The 17,718-nt window shown below is 38.9% G+C and overlaps 1 protein-coding gene across 31 annotated transcripts in view; it reads right to left on the bottom strand.

The window, feature by feature from the left end:
* LOC123756928 (ankyrin-2) overlaps nt 1-17,718 on the bottom strand; it is a 982,618-nt gene that overhangs the window by 20,196 nt on the left and 944,704 nt on the right. For 29 of the 31 annotated variants that reach the window (XM_069329388.1, XM_069329391.1, XM_069329395.1 and 26 more), the window contains 3 exons: nt 8,610-16,067; nt 8,132-8,176; nt 3,090-3,228 (listed from right to left, as the gene is read on the bottom strand). In XM_069329388.1, the coding sequence (XP_069185489.1) occupies nt 3,090-3,228; nt 8,132-8,176; nt 8,610-16,067 (7,642 nt within the window). The remainder of the gene's footprint in view (nt 1-3,089; nt 3,229-8,131; nt 8,177-8,609; nt 16,068-17,718) is intronic. The other 2 variants (XM_069329393.1, XM_069329412.1) reach the window with 2 other exon arrangements.

Raw genomic sequence — 17,718 nt, 5'->3', positions numbered from 1 at the left:
TGTACCAAACAAACTTCTAAAAGCTGACCCCCCCCCCCCCCCCCCCCCCGGGACGTGTCCACTCACTGGGGCCAAGCGGGGAGCACCACCAAACAGAAAACATATATAGATAAACCCCTAGAACAGCCAAGGGGGACCACAAAGGCAGACCCCCACCAGGCAAAAAAAAAAGAAAAAAAAGAAAAACCCGCAAGAAGACAACATACCCAGGTGGAACAGAGCCGGCCGCTGTTATAGGTGAAAACTAGCTGTGCAGTACCCCGTGCCCCTACAAGTGACAAAAACTACCTCCTACCCAGAGACAAACAAGGGCAACAAAACCCCAGCTGACTCCAAGGGCAGTCCAGTCTGAGCAGTAAAGGACACAGCGGAGGCAGAACCCAAGGTGACTTGTGGAAGGTGGCCCAAAGCCCCAAGGGCAGAACTTACAAGGCACCTAGGGAAGAGAGCCCTAGGCGCATGCAGCCTGAGTACCGTGGAATCTCACTCCTGGCTCACACCCCACCGGTAGAGACAGCCCACACCACAAGGCACAGAACTGAAACAAAACTGGAGCCAGAGGCACTCGACCGACCAGTAATCACATCAGCCAAGAACTGCCAGTTGGATCGCTGGCACGGATGGTCTGGGGCTTCCCCTTCCTCCTCCCGGGGAGGGGAGGGGGGAATTGCGCAGATGGTGGCGCGGCGACGTGATGACGTGATGATAGTTTGATAATTTTGTTTGGGGAGTTCTGTCCACTCGCTGGCTTTCGGCAGCAATATTTTCACCAGAATAGGGGTTTGTTTTGGGGCGCCTACCTTTCTGGGTGCCTGTCCTGGTCGATGGCAGACATAGAATGCTCCCAACCACAGGGGGAGTTTCTATAGGCTATTGTTCCTCGTGCCTCTCTGAGGGGGCCAGGTTCTGGCTCGTGGTTCCCGGTAGGCAAGAACTCCAAGCACTTTGACAGTTGCCAGAAAGCTATACATATTCATTCAGCCTGGATAGCTGCAGGGAGTTGATGGGGCTCTCCCCAGAAAAACAAAATAATGGGATAATTACAGTATAATAATTATAATGATTTAGGGAATATATCTAGGGGTATACTTTCTATAAGTAAAAAAGCCCTAATCTGGTCCCTAAGCATCAAAACAATCAAAGAAACAAGTAAAATAGAGTTTGAAATCTGTGAAAAAAATCAGCCAAAAAAAATTCAGTCTCAAGTTCTGAGAGTTATTTATTTGTTGAAAAATTTAATTCTGGCTTCACATAGTTAGGGACGAGTATGCATTCTCCAGGATGTAAAGGTCAAAACAAATTCAAATAATAAACAAAGAAAAAAAATCCCCCCCTAAAAAAAATATTTTTTGGACATTTTTGAAAGTAACTGATAACAACACTGGGCAATGTATTTATATGATATATAACAAAATAGATCATAATAACATAATTATTCATTATTATTTGTTATATGTACTGCATTACTCACCAATGCTATAAAGGCATCAGCTGTATATCCACTTTGTGGACACTTCTTACTACTATTCTGCTTCTTTGTGCATTGGACATGTGCTTGCATCTCTTTATTATTGCATTATCCATCAGTTCCAGTTAATAGGAGCTGTTCTCTTTATCAATAAAACGTTCTTTTTTTTTAATATTCGTCTAAAATAAATTTCAGAAAATATTTTGATGAAAGTTTCACAAAGCTGAAGCCAATAAGTTGGAGATTTGTTTAAAATTTTTAAGTACTTTTTACACAATAAAAATATATTTTTAATTATACCCCCTTCAATGTCACATCATATGACGTTTTGCGCAATTTAAGGGTTAAAAGCTTCATTTTCTGTGAACCAGTTGTCTGTAAAGCTGTGCTGACTTTCTGGAAGCTATTTCTGGTGAGGTGGCAGATTGTCACCTGCTCCCTGTGCCTCTACGAGCAGGCCACATTCTGGCTCTAGTCCCCAAAAGGCCAAACAGAACTTCCACGACTAATGCGACCTCTAGTATGAAGCAATCTCAGGAAAATAGCTACAGGAAGCCACTGCTCCCTCCAGAAAAGAAGATTCAAAGGGGGCTAGTTCCTGATAAATACTGACAATGAGGGTGAAACCTCTTTACAGTCAGGTTCTCTTGGTAGATGTCTATCACATGTAGGTTGAAATTAAGACTTTGCAAAGTTCATCTATAAAGTGTGGGGAGAAATTTAGAGTATTAATAGTGATTATTTTAATATGGCTTCAATAATGTTTAAAAGTTTTGTAGATGTATGAAATGTTGGATATAATCGTTGGAGCCTTAGAAAATCAACCGAGCATATTTACTGTAAATAAAATTCTATGGTTCTTTTTATTTTGAAATTTACATTAAAAATGTGGAAAACTTAAATACCCAAAGAAGAGCAATTTTCAAATATCCAGATTGAGCCCCAGAATGGTATGATTTCTCTCATGGTTACCAAAAGCAAGGCAGGAAGCCTATTAGGTTTATCAAGGTCGCAATAGGATCTAATGCCTGAGTACCTACTTACTGGTAGGTGAACAAAAACATCAGATCAAAAACCAGGTTTCCCAAAATGTTCCTGTCCTGCTGCAAGAACCAAACCCAGGCCCTTTCGCCCGAGACCTACAGCACTTACCACTGATCAAGATTTTGGAGGTGCCACTGCACTAGTTTTAAAAGTTTATTACAAAACTTGGAATTTTCTTAACAAATGAAAAATGTGTCGCCCATTTTCAGTGCCTTGGTCAGGCATTGTTGGGTGGCTGTGCTCTGCTGCAGTGTTTAGAGAAATGACTAAGCTTCAACATTTAACACCTGTTTAAATATAGCTCGGCATATAGCATTCTTACTTTGTTTTCTTAATACAAAGATCATATTGAAGCTTGCTACATAGACAGCAATAAAGACCACCATTAAACCATATTTCTCATTACAGTACAATAAAAAAACACAATTGTTATTTTAAATAATAAAATCAAATCTTCATAAAGTACTGTACTGTATATGACAAATCACTAAGCAAATAAATATGCACAGGTGGTCATTTTACACAAAACTTCTACAATACAAGTGCACATGGAGGTAGGAGTGGGATAGGACTTTACCTGGTGGTGTGGGTGGTAGTGGTGGTGGTGGTGGTTAGAGGATCAGGATCATACCTGGTGATATGAGTAGTAGTAATGGGGTCACTACCATCACTGGTATAACTCTCCATCACACTGCTCATCTCTTCGACTCCTAAACCTACAGAAGGGAGATTACACAGGGTAACTACTAGGGTGGTAAGGTATCTAAACAGGGAAGTGAAAAAATGGTGGGAACTAGGGGGGAGCATCCATTTTGCTAGATAAAATATTGATGCAGGTTTGCTAAGTAAAAAGGAAAGGACAAGCAAGACTAAGCAGACTGGTTTCATGAGAGAGTTTTCTATGTTCAAAGGTGCAAAGATATGATACTGGAGATGTTTCATTGGTTGCTGAAATACTGTTATTGAACAGTATGACTGTCAAAGGAAACAAAGTAGGAGATGTTTATTGAGCTGAAGTAGTGCACAGTAAGAGGTGTAGTTTAGAATATGAGAGTGAATAAACGTTTATAAAAATTTCCTTTTAGTCAAAGAATAAATTAAGAAAACAAAACATTTCTCAATTCAGTATACACTGCAATAATTTAAATTCAAAATAATGAAACAAAGCATTTGGCATTAGCAGAAATATTTTTGAAACTGCACACATTCTATTCCTATTATGAGCTGAAGCATGCAGCAGCACAATTTTATTATAAACAGGAAAATCTCTTAAATTTTTTGATAATGCTTCTGTGAAGCCTTGCATTGTATATATATATTTTTTATAACTACAGTACTTTAATTGCATAGGAACACCAATTTAATTTCGTACATCAATGAGCCGGGAAAAGATATCCCTAAGATGCATTGTAGTTTTCCTATATTTTATATGATTTTATATCAAGGATACAGTATTTACTCTATTGGTATAAGTGTGCAATTCAGAAATCATATCATTACCTCTGCTCCTCAAAACTTATATGTAAATGCAGAATACAGAACTATTTAAAATTAATTAGTACTGTATTTCATCTCCAAGAATGGCACTTATTCTTTTACTATACAGTATACTGAAAAGGATTGGAACCAAAGATTTTTATGAAAAAAACATATGATGATGATAATACTAATTAAAGCTAAAATAATAGTTTGCTTTTCCAAATATCTGATCTTTAGAATTTACTATCCTTTTTTTTTAAAAGATTTCTGCTGTAATTGAAAGCATAAATAGCGTATGGTTACAGTATTAGCTACTGTTCTAGTATGTAGGCCTACACTTGTGTTCCCGTTTTGTGCAGAGCAGTAATTAATGTGCTGTGTGGTTAAATAATAACCAAGAAATAAATGTCAAAACAAATAATAAAGCCCATGAGATAAAATGTGTGGCATTAGAGCTTGACAAAGCATATGTTGGTCAGTGTATGGGTGAGAGCAGGATGGAGAGCACGGATCTCATATCCTTGCCAATGTTAAAAGAATATAAAAATATTAGCAGAGTTAGGCAGAGGATGGCAAGGTGCTCTTGAAGAGGTAAGTAGCAATAATCTCATGATGCTATTAATATGGGATTATCCAAAGGAATAGATCATAATCCATTATCAAGGAGATCAAGGATTACGAAGTGCCCTTTATAACCGACGCACAATTTTCCCTATTTGAACTATTTTCAATGTAGGCCTACACTTGTATAAATTCATCTGAAAAATTAATACTGCACACGAGAAATAATTTTATGAATATTCTACATTAAAACAAATGAAACCCAAAGCAATCGGTATAAAAATCATTTGAAACATTTACTCATTAGAAATTATATATTACTATTCATGGTGGTACCACTGCTGCTTTCTATTATTTATATATATATATATATATATATATATATATATATATATATATATATATATATATATATATATATATATATAAATATATATATATATATATTTTTTTTTTTTTTTCACACACACACACACACACACACACACACACACACACACACACACACACACACACACACACACACACACACGCACGCATACATACATTATATCAAAATAACAGAACAGAACCAAACTCCCAACATGCACACAACTAATAGCTGGAAAAGTTTACAAGTTTACTCTCATTATAACTAGTAAAATGGGAATTCAAAAACTAAAACATGCTATTGTGTACAGTATTACAGAATATCACAAAAAAATACACTAGAAATGAAAATATGAATAAATAAAATGAATGAAAACATGTGTGTGTGTATATTTTAATATATATATATATATATATATATATATATATATATATATATATATATATATATATATATATATATATATATATATATATATATATATATATATATATATATATATATATATGTCGTACCTAATAGCCAGAACGCACTTCTCAGCCAACTATGCATGGCCCAATTTGCCTAATAAGCCAAGTTTTCATGAATTAATATTTTTTCGACTACCTAACCTACCTAACCTAACCTAACCTAACTTTTTCTGCTACCTAACCTAACCTAACCAATAGAGATAGGTTAGGTTAGGTTAGGTAGGGTTGGTTAGGTTCGGTCATATATCTACATTAATTTTAACTCCAATAAATAAAATTGACCTCATACATAATGAAAATGGGTAGCTTTATCATTTCATAAGAAAAAAATTAGAAAAAATATATTAATTCAGGAAAACTTGGCTTATTAGGCAAATCGGGCCTTGCATAGTAGGCTCAGAAGTGCGTTCTGGCTATTAGGTACGACATATATATATATATATATATATATATATATGTCGTACCTAGTAGCCAGAACGCACTTCTCAGCCTACTATGCAAGGCCCGATTTGCCTAATAAGCCTAGTTTTCATGAATTAATGTTTTTTCGACTACCTAACCTACCTAACCTAACCTAACGTTTTCGGCTACCTAACCTAACCTAACCTATAAAGATAGGTTAGGTTAGGTTAGGTAGGGTTGGTTAGGTTCGGTCATGTATCTACGTTAATTTTAACTCCAATAAAAAAAAATTTCCCTCATACATAATAAAATGGGTAGCTTTATCATTTCATAAGAAAAAAAATAGAGAAAACATATTAATTCAGGAAAACTTGGCTTATTAGGCAAATCGGGCCTTGCATAGTAGTCCAAAAAGTGCGTTCTGGCTACTAGGTACGACATATATATATATATATATATATGTCGTACCTAGTAGCCAGAATGCACTTCTCAGCCTACTATGCAAGGGCCGATTTGCCTAATAAGACAAGTTTTCATAAATTAATGTTTTTTCGACTACCTAACCTACCTAAACTAACCTAACCTAACCTTTTCGGCTACCTAACCTAACCTAACCTATAAAGATAGGATAGGTTAGGTTAGGTAGGGTTGGTTAGGTTCGGTCATATATCTACGTTAATTTTAACTCCAATAAAAAAAAAATTACCTCATGCATAATGAAATTTGTAGCTTTATCATTTCATAAGAAAATAATTAAAGAAAATATACTAATTCAGGAAAACTTGGCTTATTAGGCAAATCGGGCTTTGCATAGGCTGAGAAGTGCGTTCTGGCTACTAGGTACGACATATATATATATATATATATATATATATATATATATATATATATATATATATATATATATATATATATATATATATATATATATATAATGTCGTACCTAGTAGCCAGAACGTCGTTCTCGGCCTACTATGCAAGGCCCGATTTGCCTATAAAGCCAAGTTTTCATGAATTAATTCTTTTTCGACTACCTAACCTACCTAACCTAACCTAGCTTTCTCGGCTACCTAACCTATAAAGATAGGTTAGGTTAGGTTAGGTAGGGTTGGTTAGGTTCGGTCATATATCTACGTTAATTTTAACTAAAATAAAAAAAATCGACCTCATACATAATGAAATGGGAAGCTTTATCATTTCATAAGAAAAAAATTAGAGAAAATATATTACTTCAGGAAAACTTGGCTTATTAGGCAAATCGGGCCTTGCATAGTAGGCTGACAAGTGCGTTCTGGCTATTAGGTATGACATATATATATATATATATATATATATATATATATATATATATATATATATATATATATATATATATATATATATATATATATATATATATATATATATATATTATATATATATATATATTCATATATATTCATATATACACATATACATACATACAGGGTGAAGTTGTTCAGCTCTGCACATAATTAGTAGGTAATTTTTCCTCTCCCTGTGTATATCTGCACACACACACACACACACACACACACACATGTATAAGTGTGTGTTTGTGCACGCACTTGCATGCACAGAAATTGAAACATAAAACACCCTGATTAGTAACAAAAATAAAATATAAACGCGGGCACCATCAAGGTCGTCTCACTCAATCTGCACTTTTATGTAGCCCGAGATATTTAATTCTGTTTTAAAAAATCTCTCATTATAAATGCCTAATACTGATTCATCTCTGAATGTTATAAGTGGTTCTGTGCCCGCGTTCAGTACAGTTAAGGAGTAATGAGTAAAGAGTGGAGGAGAAATGTAACCAGTAACATGTTTATATCTCTCAGTGGTATATATATGTACACTGTATATATACTTATTCAGAACAAAATGTTATCAACATTTTATACTGGTAATATTTCTCCTTTGGAGCTGCCCCTTAAGTGGATTACCCACCACCAGGTTAGTGGCCCACTTCTTCCAGGTAGGGAACTCCATAACTACACTGGTATTGATAACAACAAAGGCACCAGGAGAACAGTAGTTAACCTCCACCAGGCAATAAAAAGAAGTGGACTCTTTGTAGCATGTGAGTCACAGCTAGCACCAGCCTTGTCACAAGACTGACAGGCTCACCCATTCTGGCTTTACACACAATAGGGAACGTTTCCCCTCCTGGTGCCACTCATGCAAAGTTAAGGAGACCACTTCCAGGACTGCCAAATGAATAGTAGTAGTAATACACAACAACAACAACACCAAAGATGTGAATGGAAACAACCAGGGAACGAGCAGAAATGCAAAAAGCACACAAAGGTTTATAACCTGGCGCCTGCTGCGCCCCCGCTCCACTGTCCGGCTGCACAACGTCTGGTGAGCGAGGCAGAGAGAGAGACTCGTTAGTCAAGCGCTGGACCGCATCGCCAACTCAACAGTGTAGCAAATTACCGACTTCTCATACAGTAAGGGACACTCTCAATAGCAATATATATACACAATGATGCAAGGGAAATAAATTATGATATACTTAAGCCCCACTGATCTACAAGATCATAATACATCTTCAATATGCTTGCAGATGAAAGGAAATCAAACAAATGAAGGTTCTAGATGACAAAATACTGCAGTTGATAAACAAAAAAACTAATAATTACAGATGGAAACAAAATAATACTAAGGACTGATGGTTGGCGTGACGTCATGCGGACACAGCATGCTGAAAGAGAACTAAGGCTGGAGGAGTGCAGAGTGCGGAGACACACCCAGCGGGCGGTGCAACACAGTGACGCTTGAGACGCTGTACCTGATACTGTGTTGGGCTCCAGGGAGGGGGGGACGGGCTCATGTGGGCCGCGCGACCCAGGGGGCGGACCAGGAGGGGTGGGCCGGGAGGCCAGAGGAGGACTGGTCACTGGTCTAGGTATACGGGAGAAGGAACTGCTTGAGGAAGAGGAAGAGGTTGGGCCAGGCTGTATAATAGGTTCTCCAGTATCAAGATCAACTTCGATGGTTTGACTGGTAACAACAGTTCGCCGTATAACACGTGTCACATTACCATACTCATCACGCGTTTCTGTTTCCTGAGTGCTAGGCTCAGAGAGAGAGAATCCATGTTCTCGAATATGACTAGGGTCTGTTACGACACGTGTTTGTGTCACACGGCGTATGTGTACATTGCCTTGGTCATCTACAACCTCATCTTGAGAAGAATGCTGACCAGCATTAAACTCCTGAATATATTCTTCTAGTTTTCTTTGAGCATCAGGACCTGTAAAAGTAACTTTATGAGCCTCAGGTGGCAATCTAACTACACGAGTAATAGAATGGGAGAAGCCTGGCTCAGTGGATGATGTCACCATCTCAGCTGTTGATCCACCACTAGCATGCATATATTTGACATATTGTTCATCACCTTCTGTGGGCAATTGTCCTTCAGGGAGGTACATGGAAGAAGTCATTACATCTGGAAATTCATCTGTTGAGGCAATTAGTGTGTTAGAACAACCACTGGTAAAGGAGCCTGACATAACTGAATCAGTATCATATTGGTAGGTAGCATGTGTAGCCTGAGATGATGATGGTTCCAGGGAATCTGTACTGCATTCCATTAATCCATCTTTACCGAGTGGTCTCACTTGCTCACTTCCCGAGCTGATGTCAGCATCACGACCACTAGAATCATCTCTGCCCAAGCTATCGATACTAGTGGTCATTCCATCACGTCGGCAAGGATCAATTGAATCAGTTGAAGCAGACATAGGATCTTGGCGCTTACGGCGACCTTCTAAAGAGTCAGTACTTGCAGTCATAGGGTCTTGTCGGCTGGTTAAATCTATACTGTCAATACTAGTGGCCATAGGATCAGAAGTACGCATTGGTAACTTTTCTAAGGAATCTTGACTTGTTTCACGAGGGACTTTTTGCTTGGATAATGCTTCTATACTATCTGTACTCAGTGTCATTGCATCTTGCTTGGTTGATGATGAAGTTCCTCCTGCAGCAGGGTGATCCATATCAAGCTCTGGTAACTGAGCCTCTTCTAAAGAATCGGCATCTCCATCTTCTCGTCCAACACTTGGGGTACGATCAGCTTGGCTACTACTCGTGCCATCATCTCCTGAGCCATCTACACTAACAATATCTTTTAATTGTACTCCTTCATATCCAGGTTTGTTTTGGTCAGACCTTTCTACATTATTCTGTGCCTGACGAATAATTTCATCAATCTCAAACATTCTTTGGTCATATTCCTCTCCCTCAACAGACCCTCTTCCTGGCTCAGATAGTGTCTCACAACTCTCTGATTCTGAAACTTGGCTCTCATGTCCTTCCTCTATTTCTGATAACATGGCTTCCTCCTCCTGTGCCTTTTTTTCAATTTGTTCAACAACTAAACACTCTCTCTCCAAGCGCTCAAATTCTTGGAGAGATGCAAATGATCCAACTGAGATGTCATCACCTTGGCCACTTTTGCTTTCTGGTCTTTTACCATTTAGAGATTCTTGTGAACCAGAGCTAGATCTTCTTGCTACAGCTTCTACAGCAACAGCCCTTTCAAGATTTTCGAATTCTTGAAGAGAGCTCATCGATATATCATCGTGATCTCCACTACGAGTAAAAAACTTTCTACCAGCTAAAACATCATATTCTGGCGTTGAGGATAATGATGAAGTTTTTGCAATGTGTGACAGATCACGCCGTTCAGCCTCGTCTCGCTCTTCTTCAATATCTTCAAGTGGTCCTGAATAAACATGCTCCAGAAAACCACCCTGGGGATAATCATACTTTGCTGCATCACTTTCCTCAAACTGCAGCTCTAGCCACCGTCTTTGTTCCTCAATAGTTGGATCAGGTCCCACCTCTGTGAGGTCTTCTAAATCATGAGCCTGAGAATCACTGCTGCTTTGTGCATCTGTTTCCAATTTAACAGCCTTTAACTGACTAGGAATTTGAATTGGGGAGGAATCGGTTTTACGTGCCTCCTCAACTTCTTCCTCGTCTTCCTCTCTAATTTGTGACATTTCTAACATACGTTCTTCATGCATACAAAGAGTTCTTTCATATTCAGAGAAATCATCAATGTCTTCAGCTTCCACCATCTCAAACGACTCAAATGGCAGTCCTTGAGCAATATCATCAAGACAATATTCTCGGCCTTGCTCAGAATCAGTTGAGGAAGACTTACGTGATGGACAGCTAGATGCCGATTCCTGAGACCCTGGAGTTGCTGGAATTTCCTGAGCACTGGCATCTGCTTCAGCTAATGCTCGGCACTCTGGAAAATCTTCTTCTCGTTCGAGATCAGGGTAACAATACTGACTTGGCATGGGTAATGTATGCTCTGTGATAGTTATATCTGGAACATCTATACTCATACCCGAGACTAAGGAACGGGCACTTGCACCTTCTTCTCTCTCTTCATAAGTAGTAGAAAATACTGCACTAAATCTCTTGTCTACTTCAGTAAATTCCTCTGGTTCATCAGGAGATTGGATAATCATTGGTGAAGGACGGGAAGATGAAACATACCCAGGCTCTGGTGTCCTAGGTCTTTCTAAAGGTTCATCAATCACTAGCATACTACTCATTTCTGCTTCTGGCTGCTCCTCCAGAGAATACTGAAGTTCTGCTTCAGCCATCTCTGAATACTCACATTCACGCATCATCTGACCATACTCCTGATCAGCTTCTGTTTCGTAACACTCTTCAACAATAATAACTTTCTCTGGGCCCTCTGAAGGGCCAGCTACAGCTTCTGCTACCTCCTGTGTAGGAGATGCTATGGAGGCTGCAACTGGCCGCGCACCTTGTACTTCCTCATCATCGTACTCAGGCACATAATCTACTTCAGTGGGTCCATTAGCGTGAAAAAACTGCTCGCTCTCTGTTAACTCTACCTGAGAGCGTGTCTCAGAGGTTACTTGTGTACACATTGAAGCTGTATTTTGATCTGGTGTAGAAGAAGGTACAGATGTTGCTGTAATCGTAACAGAATGCAATGCCATATCACCATCTCCTGTTTCTGTCGTCAATACACCACTGTCAGCTCTCGAAATATGACGATCATGCTCTTGCCCTTCAACCGATGAAACCATATGTTCAGAAACACTAGATGTAGACATGTTTGAATCAGTTGTGGAACCTTGCATACTTTTATCTTGTTCTATTACCGTTGCAATTGACATCTCTGATAATGTGCTTTCCTCTAAACTTGAAGCTACACTTTCAGTGACACTAGCTTTTTTATCATCAGTGAGAGGCTTAGGCTCTGGATGAAATGTCATTTCTATTGATCTCTTCATCCTTGAAGTAATGTGAGCTTCTCTCTCCTCATCTTTAGTTTCCTGGTCAAATTCACCTTCATCAGATTCCACATCAAATGCACATGGCATTTCCTCTGACTTTGGAGTATCTGATTGAATAGTTAACTGCGGGATAATTGTGTGATGAGTAGAATGTGACAGCTCTTCTTCAAATAATTCCTGTTCCAAAAGATCCATATCCTTTTCAAGTTCCACTGCTGAGGGTACTAAGGTTTCCGAAGCCTCGCTAAGTTCCACACTAGCAAGGTTCCCAGAACTTTCTGAGTCAATAGATTTCATGGAATCTCTTGAACTCAAGGAGCTTCCTGGTGTACGGTAATCTTGTGATGAAGTTGAATAACTTGAGTATTGAGACGTATCCTGGGAAGTAAGAGCAGTATCATACTCTGAAGTGCCAGTGCGCTCCGACATTAGTGCTTCTACATCTGACGAACATGGCCGACTTGCTGTCCGGCTATCTGAGGCTCCTTCAGCTGCAGTAAAATAATGACTTTCCCCAGAACTTGAACAAGTGTCAAAATCTGTTCCAGATCGGCGATTAAATTCATCTACATGAGTTTTCTTTCTCATCACAACCTCTTCATAGCTGCTGAAAGATCTTTCTTCTTGTTTCTTTTCCGTTTCAACCTCTCTTTGTTCCTTTATAACAGAGGTAGTAACTTCTGGTCTTAATTTACCTTCAAAGGATCGGATGCTCTCCACAGTGCTGGATTCTTCCATACTTTCAGTCATACTAGATTCCATGTGAATTTCTTTATGAGACTCGCTACTCTTCTGGTGTGTAATTTTTGAGTATTCAGCTTTATCACCATGGGCATCTCCATCAAAAACGTCTTGCTTGTCAGAGGTCATTTCCTCTTTGAACATTTTCTTCTTGTCTTCATAATCTCTCCGAAAATCCCGTCTTAGTTCATCATCGTCCATCCAAGAGCCTTTTCTAGAGCTTGGTTTTGATCCTGATTTTGGACTGGGTGATTTACTCTGTTCCCAACTTCCAGATGCCTGCCTAAGCTCAGTGGGTAAAGATGCCTGTTTTACTGCTTCTGATTCTTTGGCTTTTTCAGTTACTTCTTTTACCAATTTACGTGCAGTCTCCGTAACTTCACTCTGCTTTAGCTTTATCAATTCTTGTGCATCAGACATAATGCCTTCTTTTACAATTACAGTAGTTTTAACTATTGTATCTGGCATTTCTTTGATAGTTTCTATTGATTTTTCAATTTTGTTGATATCTGCAGTTTTAAGAGCATCTAATGTTTTTGATATCATTTGATTTGCTTGATCATATTCACTGGATATAATGTCATCAACACTTTCATGAATTATCATAGAACTCTCACTTTCATCTGCCTCTGAAGGTTCCCGAGGAAAACGCTGGTTATCATCGTCTTCAGTCATCTGTCGCAAACGCTCCATTTGGTGTTCAATTGGAGAGAGTTCTGCGCCACTGGAACGAAGGTCTTCATCTGTTATTTCCATGCTCTGTTGGTATTCACTACCAACCATTTTTTTATGCAACATTTCTGTTTTTCTAGCAGTTACAGATTCAATAAGCTTGAGCTGCTTTTCATCCATGTCATCTCCTAACTGCTCCTGAATGTACTTTTCAATCTTTGTGGTAGTTTCTTCTGTAAATGCAGATTCAGGGGTTGCTCTAGGCAACGATTGTTCTACAGATCCATCACAAACATCTTGCAATTCAGCTGAAAATTCATTCATAGACTGGGAAGGAGTGGCAAGTGGTGATCGCTTTACTGCCTCTGTCTTCACTTCTTCCACAATTTCGATTGCAAGTTTTCTAGCTTCTTCTTCGCTTAATTTTGTTTTAGTTGACCCACTAGATGACTTTCTATGAGTCTTCTGTGATTTTTTGTGATCATCTACAGATATATCTTTTACAAAATGAGATTTGAAAGGTTGCTGAACAGGAATATCTTGAACTGTTTCTGACATGACTATTTCTGACTGTTCCTGTGATACTTCCCAAACAATTTCTTGCACATTTTCTTTTGGTAGTAAAATAGGGCTTTTAGGTTGAGAAGTAACCTGTGTCTGCAAAGAAACTGGAGCTTTAGTATCGATAGGAGTTATAACTTTGTGCTCTGGACTTTGGTCTTCAGCTGACGATGACAATTCTTCGGAAAAAATGTCAGATTTCATGCGCTGCTCAACAAATGCTTCAGATTTTTCTTTTGCAGTTTTACCACTATAAATATGTTTTTCCTCTTGAAAGTTCTCTGTTGGTTCTTCAGCCATATGCTTTTCAAATGTTTCAGTTCGAGTTTTAGATTGTCTTTCTAAATTATCAGTTTCTTTTGTATCTAGCTGTGTTGTGAATGTTGTGATGGATGTAGTCTTGATAGTAGAGCCATCAGCCATTGCAGTCTCTTGAGTCTTTGTTTCTTTAATGATTCGTTGCTCCTGGTCACCATCTCTCGTAGTAGTAGTTTCCCTTATGACTGTCTCATGAGTGTCACCCACTTGTCGTGATTCCTCTGTTATATTCACAGTTGTTCTGTCACTAGAGAGCACATCATCAGGCTCTTCTTCTGAAGTTTCTTCCGTCCTGGTCATATCTTCCTCTGTTATTTCATCACGAGAAGTGTCTTGGTCCTCTGTAGATACAATATGAATGGTTTCTTTTGCCTCTGATGAACTTTCTGTCTTTTCCTCAGATTTTGATATAGTTTTAGAAAAAGTACCACTATGGCTATCTTTCCTTTCATGAATTACCTTTGCTGCTTTTTCAGTGCTTTCCTTTTCTTTTTTTTCAGTGGAAGCATCTGTCTGTGTCATAGATTTTTTACCTGAAGTACTAACTTCTGATATTACTTTTTTCTCTTTAGTTTCCATTTTCTCATGATGTAGTTTGGATGACTCCACAGTTTCTGAATGATCTTCCTTACTGCCAGTTTTATCAGTCTTAGATTTAATCTCTGTTCTCTTTATATCAGTTTTTGATACGTCATCTTTTTTAGTTTCCATTTTTTGTGTAACAGTGTCTTTACCTTTTTCTATCGTCTCCTTCAACTGGTGTTCACTTTCTTCTTTCTTTTTCAGTAAACTTGATGCCAATTCCTCAGTTATCACTACCGTTTCATCATATTCTTTTGATGAACGCTTCCATGACTGACTTTCTTCAATTTCCATTGACTGCCTTTTAATTTCTTTTTCAAATAGTGCCCTCTTTGATGAAACATCTTTATATGCTATATCTTCAGGAGATGGTAGATCTTCCACAGATTCCTTGGTTCGAAGAACTTCAAATGGACTTACAGCTCTCTCTCTACTTATCTCTTTGGGAACATCAATTCTCTCTGTTCCTGCAAAGCCTGCATTTTCATAAAATGCTGGGTCATCTCTCTGCCGAATATATTCTGTCTCCGAGTCGGTGCTCTCTACTGCAGTTACCTTTTTCTCCTGCACTGTTTTTCTTTCAACAATAGTTCCATCAGTTCCTATTGTGTCTGTGTCACTTTCAGTTTCACTTTTGATTAAAGTGCTACCTTTAGATTCAAACGAATGAGAAGTAACACTTTCCCAAAACTGTTTCCGTTCAGAATAGGGTTTGATATTTTCAGTTATTCCAGTACTTTCTTCAGTTATTGGTTGCTTTTCCTCTTTTTTTGGTTCATGCTTAGGTTCTGTAGGAATAGCCCCAGTAAATATATTGCTTGCTTGGGAGAAAGTGCGTTCATGCCTTCTGACTGGTCTGCTAGGAGGAGGACACTCATCATGGGTATGATGGTCTTCTTCCAATGTAACAGCTGCTGAGCCTGGAAGTTTCTGCTGGAATGAAGTGAAGGATGAGGACTGGATGCTCTGGGAAGGATGAGGACTAGGTGAGGGTGAAATGTGCGAATGTCCGCCTGTCGTCTCTGCAGATGGCTTCACCCTGCCCCCATACTCTTTATGCTCTGTAAACACCACTCCCACATCTAGAACAAGAGTTAGTAGCACACTATTAGTAAACGTCACACGCACACTTGTTATGGCACAGGTCTCACTCATGCCACATGCTGTCAGGCTAACCTGACTACGCACACATTTCAAGTGTGATGGGAACTTATGATCTTCAAGGGAACCCACCATTTTCACCACACTCACTCACCTCACACTCAGCGTGCATATTATACAATGTCTACACAAACAAAATACCTACTACTTACCAACTGTCCTACACTTGTTTGTGCCTGGCTACTGTGACCTACACTGAACATGTAAAATGTTCATAGATGAGGAAATGGTGTTAACTGTACCCCCAAACAATGAGTAAATACTGCCTGGCATATTTTGACGATAAACTTCATCAACAGGCCGTCTGACCAATGCCAGGTCACTAACAAATGCCATGTTACTCAAAAGAACAAGAAGATATTGATTATTTTTTACAAAAACTGCAGGAGGACTTATTTAGGCCCGTCTTTCAAGATGTTCATTACATATTATGACACAAAATGGTGATGTGAGCAAATGGTGTCCCTGGACCCAACACAAGCTACTACATAACAAAATACATGCCGTCACTGTTATCTGAAAGAAATCAATGTATGTTAATGTTCATACAACTTGTAGAGACAAAACATAACAAAGCCATGAACTATTAAAATACCATGACAAATCCTGACACATTCCAAACATGTTAGTGTCATAACTCAAAAGAATCTAGTTGCAGCTGCTAGTTAGTTGTTCAAACCAATACAAAGGCTGCAGCTACATCACCAAAATACCTGCTTTGCCAGACTCTTCTGAGCTGGAATGCAAAATGCCCTCATGACTAGAGGTCAAACCATGAACAGAGAATGCAGTGTGTGAAGGGGCAGGAGAAGCAGTTACATGGAGAGTGGTGTCTTGCACCCGTCCCTCCTGTACAGCTTCCTGTACTGCCTCTCCTAGGATTGCTACTGAGAGCAGGCCAGCCTCATGGACAACTTTATCATCAGCCTCTTGGGCTTTCATGTACAAGTTTTCAAAACTAGAGCACATTTCAGGAGGTAGTTGTGTTTTAGTAGTAAAGGGATCTCCAAGAGAATTTGCCAGTTGCAATGTAGAGGGAGCATCCTCACTCTTCATAGGCTTAAGGTCTGCTCCATCATATAAATTCTCATAACTTGAAGATGATTTGACAAGCTTACGTTGGATTCGCCTTGCGTTACAATCCATCTCCTCTGCCTCATTATCCTCAAACTCATTGCTTTCAGCCAGACTTTCAGGTGATGTTAAATCTCTTAAATCTGTTACATCCATCTGCAAGTGTCCCTGGCGTCCCATTTCCTCTAGTACTTCCTGCTGCTGCCGAAAATATTGCTGTGCCTCTGGGGAGGAACTCACGACCTCTGGTTGCAACAGACACAGAGGAAAAGTGGTGGGTCGTGGACCACTTCTGCTCGACTCACGACGAACTACAACGCTTTCTATTTCATCACGAGTTGGTTTGCCACCATTTTCATTTCCATGGGTATTAGAAGTGCTCAGTGAGCTTTCAGTTTCAGAAGTCTCATTGGACTTATTAAACGTATCAAGCTCATTAACTCTTTTACTACTCATAGCTATCAAGGAATTAGAACATTTTTCATGACCATAATCTGC

This window comes from Procambarus clarkii, chromosome 22 (assembly GCF_040958095.1).
Source record: "Procambarus clarkii isolate CNS0578487 chromosome 22, FALCON_Pclarkii_2.0, whole genome shotgun sequence".
Taxonomy (NCBI): domain Eukaryota; kingdom Metazoa; phylum Arthropoda; class Malacostraca; order Decapoda; family Cambaridae; genus Procambarus; species Procambarus clarkii.
Note: the sequence above shows the minus strand (reverse complement) of the source record. Positions and strands in the feature narration are given on the sequence as shown.